Source organism: Capsicum annuum, unplaced genomic scaffold, assembly GCF_002878395.1.
Source record: "Capsicum annuum cultivar UCD-10X-F1 unplaced genomic scaffold, UCD10Xv1.1 ctg62193, whole genome shotgun sequence".
Taxonomy (NCBI): Eukaryota; Viridiplantae; Streptophyta; class Magnoliopsida; order Solanales; family Solanaceae; genus Capsicum; species Capsicum annuum.
The window spans coordinates 1-4,719 of record NW_025871174.1 but is presented as its reverse complement, the minus strand read 5'-3'; the positions used below and the strand labels follow the sequence as shown (position 1 = coordinate 4,719).

The 4,719-nt window shown below is 39.2% G+C and overlaps 1 protein-coding gene across 3 annotated transcripts; it reads left to right on the top strand.

Annotated features, from left to right (window-relative positions):
* The first annotated feature begins 150 nt into the window (after window positions 1-150).
* On the top strand, window positions 151-4,713 carry LOC124893584 (methyl-CpG-binding domain-containing protein 9-like). Of its 3 annotated transcripts, none has more exons than XM_047404543.1 (5): window positions 151-482; window positions 571-906; window positions 1,186-1,284; window positions 2,962-3,091; window positions 3,227-4,713. In XM_047404543.1, exons 2-5 carry the CDS (start codon window positions 676-678, stop codon window positions 3,409-3,411), a joined length of 645 nt encoding a protein of 214 aa, XP_047260499.1. In that variant the 5' UTR covers window positions 151-482; window positions 571-675; the 3' UTR covers window positions 3,412-4,713. The 3 variants fall into 3 exon arrangements, with proteins under 3 accessions (XP_047260499.1, XP_047260498.1, XP_047260497.1); XM_047404542.1 differs by having other exon boundaries at window positions 152-482; window positions 2,962-3,109; XM_047404541.1 differs by having other exon boundaries at window positions 154-482; window positions 2,962-4,713.
* Window positions 4,714-4,719: the final 6 nt, after the last annotated feature.

Sequence of the window (4,719 nt, the reverse complement as noted above, 5' to 3'; positions counted from 1 at the left end):
ACTCTCCAGAATTCCCTTTTCCTTTTTCCTGAATGCCCTCCTCTACTGCGCTGCCCCTTTTTGTACTGAAAAAACTACTCCATAACTGTCTCATGACAGTTACTAAGTCTTTTAATTGCTTATTTTGGCCTCCTGGAATAAATATTTATAGCTTGAGGCACATCACATTCTGAAGTGCGTGGTTTCAGTTTCTTGTAGAGGCTACGAAGCAGATATTTGGATCAGAAAAGCGTGGAGACATTTTTATTTCTGTTGATGAGAAACAGTGTGATGCCAAAGGAGCTGATGCTGATGATGGAAAAGTCCCAGAGTGGGCAAAGGTGCTGGAGCCAGTACGGAAGCTCCCTACAAATGTGGGGGCTCGAATTAGAAAATGTGTCAATGAGGCTTTGGAAAAAGATCCACCTGAATGGGCAAGGAAAATATTGGTGCACTCGATTAGTAAGGAAGTTTACAAGGGAAATGCATCAGGACCAACCAAGGTGCAGCATGATGAATATCTTGAATATATATTGAATATGTCAGCTTTGTTAAATGACTAAACTTTAATTACACATTAACTGAATGCAGAGAGCAGTAATTTCTCTCCTGGGTGAAGTTAACAGTGGAAATACATTGTCCAAACCTGAGAAGAAAGAAACGATAAAGAGTTCTAGCTCTGTTTCCGATATCATTATGAAACAGTGCCGAATTATAATACGGCGAGCTGTTAAAGAGGATAAAGACAAAGTTTTCTGCAATCTCTCGGGAAGAACAGTTCTGAGCCATAATGATAAGGACAATGAGGGACTTCTTGGGCATCCGGCAATGGTATCTCGGCCTTTAGACTTCAGGACAATCGATGTGAAGTTGGCTGCTGGATCCTATGGGGGATCACATGAATCTTTCATCGATGAAGTGCGGGAGGTAATGCTTTTAACATGTATATATGGTTGATACATAAAAATGATCCAACTCTGGTTTCTTAAATAAGATTGCAGTTGCAGCAAAAAATTGTGGTGTTGTTGCCACATATATGTTCTTAAATAACATGGTATCTGGGATTTGCTAGATCATTTACTTGGAAAGATGCATGATTAGTTCAAGTTTTTTTGGCACATTCATTCAATCCTGTTCTTTTTCCATCAGTATCTTTGATTTTATGGCAAGAAATTAACAATATTGCTTATTCTTTGCTTCTTTTAGGTTTTGCATAATATACGGACCGCGTACAGCAACAAGTCCGATTTGCTTGAGTTGGCTGGATCCTTGTTGCAGAAATTTGAGGAAGATTATGAAAAAGAGGTTTGTTGGTTTCTAGCTTTCCTTGGGCTTGTTCAATCCTATTGTTTTAAGCAGGAATGCATTGATTTGCCTATTTTTATATGTTTATTTCCTTTTCTTTCAGTGTAGTTTGTAGTTGCTGACTAGCAGTAGTTCCCTTTTAGATAAGCATGATGTTTGTTCCCATTAATTCAGTTCTTCAGTTTAGCTAAGGAATCAACTCTAAAAGCTAGTCTTCTTTTATTGTAAGAATCTGATGCAGTTAGCAGATGCCATGTAATTCAATTTTTAGTTTAGGAAAGGAATCCACCCTAAAAATTATTCTTTTATCATAAGAATCTGATGCAGTTAGCAACCGTCATGGTAGTTTAGTTCGAAAGAAAAGGCAGTTGAGCTCGTCCGCGATCGTTTGACATCTTTTTCAATTATTTTTTTCTAAGGTAAATGATTTATCAACAATTGGGGAGACCAGTATACAAACCGTTTACCCAAAGGAATAGAACTTTCCTATGTTGCTCGGACTCTTCAAAAATGTCAACGGGTGCGTGTCCTATTCTCCAAAAATAATGTATTTTTGGATGATCCAACACGGGTGCGGCATCGGAAGTGAAGAGTCCCTGCAACTTAGGAACTTACACCATTCCTCCATACAAATAGGGACCTCATGAGTATGCGCTAGGTTAGCCTCCTCTCAGTGTGTCAATGAAGAAAAACCAAGTGCTTATTAGTTCAGCGTGCAAGTGCGGTATTGACACCTTGAAGTTGCGGCATGGTATTGCTTTCTGTTAGCCTCCTCTCAGAGTGTCAATGAAGAAAAACCAAGTGCTTATTAGTTCAGCGTGCAAGTGCGGTATTGACACCTTGAAGCTGCGGCATGGTATTGCTTTCTGTTGGTGCATGTGAAAGTTAAATTATTCCTTATCATTTTTATATCCTAGGATGAATAATTAGTCAATGTTACATGAGATTGCTTGGAGCTGCAAAAAGATGAGCAGTATGATACTAGAGTTGGTCCATTCACTTTTTTGTGCTTAGATTCAAAGCCATATAAAATATGATATTGCTTTTGGTGGAAATTTAATCTGGAAAGTATTGGAGAGAGGTGATTAGACATGATATGCCGCAGCTTTAGATTACTGAGGCCATGACCTTAGATAGGAGGGTGTGGAGGTCGCGTATTAGGGTAGAAGTTTAGTAGGTAGTGGAGGGTTGTCTTACTTTTCGAGGGTTTAGGTTTGGTGTTTGACATTGTACTAGACGTTTTCCCTGCAGTTCTTGCTTTTGATATCTATTCTCATCTGTTTAGTGTGTTTCGGTTATCGCATTATTTTTTTGTTGTTCTTGTAGATTTTGTGCTGCTTCTCTTATTTATTTGTTATAGTTTTCTTCACTGCTTTATTCTACTTATTATCTGGATCTATTGCACTGGAGCCGAGGGTTTTTTGGAAACAGCCTCTCTACCACCACCAGGTAGTGGTAAGGTCTGCGTACATTTCGCCTTCCCCAGACCCCCCCCCCCTCGTGGGATTTCACTGGGTATGCTGTTTATCCAACTCGCTCAGTTCAGTTTTTTCAGTAACCTATTGATTTGGTTGAACAGTTGAACCTTGCTTCATTGAGTTTGTGATTCAACTTCTTTGATTAAACCAATGTCATTGTTGTTGTTTAACTAAGCTTTGGCTTGGTCATGTCTCCCAGGTTCTTCCCCTAGTCCAGAAAATTGAGTGTTCAAACGACAGCAGTTTAAGTAGTGAAGCTGCAAAAGCAAGAGATGGACTCTTAGCTCATGTGAATGAGAGCTCACTTCCTAAAGCTCCTTGGGAGGAAGGTATCTGTAAAGCGTGTGGTATGGATAAAGATGACGTCAATGTTCTTCTTTGTGATAAATGTGATTCGGAGTACCATACGTATTGCTTAGATCCTCCACTTGTTAAAGTTCCTATTGATTCGTGGTATTGCCCAGATTGTGAAGCCAAGATGTCACATTCCCAGCATCCATCTTCTGGTTCTCATATTATTCGTAAATGCATTAAAAGGAGGCCTCACAGAAAACTAACTCACAAGTTCACGGAAAAACTTTCTCAACTAACAAGCACCATGGAGTTAAAGGAGTATTGGGAGCTTCCACTGGAGGATGTACGTTCTTAAACCTTCTTCTATATTTTCTATGTTGACGTCACAAGGTTAGGTCTATGTTAGCCTGTTTGCTGTTGGAAGATGTATGAAATAATATTGGTTTTTTGGGACTTTACCTTAATCAAAAAAAGAAAATAATATTGGTTTTTTGGGATAAGGGTTACTGTGTATTCACAAAAAACTCATCATCTAAAAATGATGAGAGTGATCACTTGCAACCCCAAAAGGGCGAAGACAAAAACCATAGACACTAAGCTATGTAACTTTACAATTTCCTTGTGGAATCAACAAACAGTTCTATCTCCCCCAGCATATTTTGTTTACACCAAAAATAGAGAAGGCAAGGCAGTTTATTCTATTTTTCTGAATATTGCTACTTTTGTCTTCAAAGCATCTCTTGCATTTCTTTCCTTCCACAAGGTCCACCAAATGCATGCTGGGATCATTTCCAACCAGTCTTCCTCTGGCCCTCTTCTTCAATACCTTTCCAACCGTGTAGCATCTCCTTGGTGGTCTTTGGTGCTACCCGGCAAACTCCCAGAATATACGAGAACATGTTCCACAGATTTGCAGCTGTTTTGCAATGCATAAACAAATGACTATTGACTTCTGCATCCTGCTCAGACATAAAACACACTGAGCAAATCTGTCCACCTTTTCTTTGTTATACTTCACGAGTTAATTGCTCTTTTGCACACCAACCAAATAAACCTGAAACTTCCAATGGGACTTTAACCTTCCAAATTAGCTTCCAAGGCCAGGTTGTGGTCTGTATCCGAGTAATATTACTCGTCCAGTAGCAAGGCTTAAATGTAAAAGCACCTTTACTGTTTATCTTCCATATTGCTCTGTCAGGTTGATTGGAAGTACTGTTAAAGGATTTAGCACTAGTAAAAGGCTTGCCGCTATGTCAATCTCTCAGTCATTGAGAGCTCTTCTGAAGTCCAAGTTCCAACCCTGTGGACTCCACACCTGGGAAACTGTGGCCCTGTTTTGCTGACAGAGTGAATATATCTGGAAAAAAGAGTTTTTAGGCACTCCTCTCCTATCCAGTGTTCATTCCAAAATTCTGTTTTCATGCCATTGCCCACTTTAAGAGAGATGTTACTGTTAAACTAGGGCCACAATCTTCTTATAGTTTTCCACACACTACATCCAAAAGTTCCCAAAATATCTTCAGTGTTGCAATGGCTTAGAAGACCATATTTATGCGAAGCTGGAACAATCAAAACTTAGATATATTAATAAATTGATTTCCAGGCCACAAAGGGGTTCTGTCCTCAAATTCTTGGAATAAAACAGAGGAAAAAAAAGGAAAAC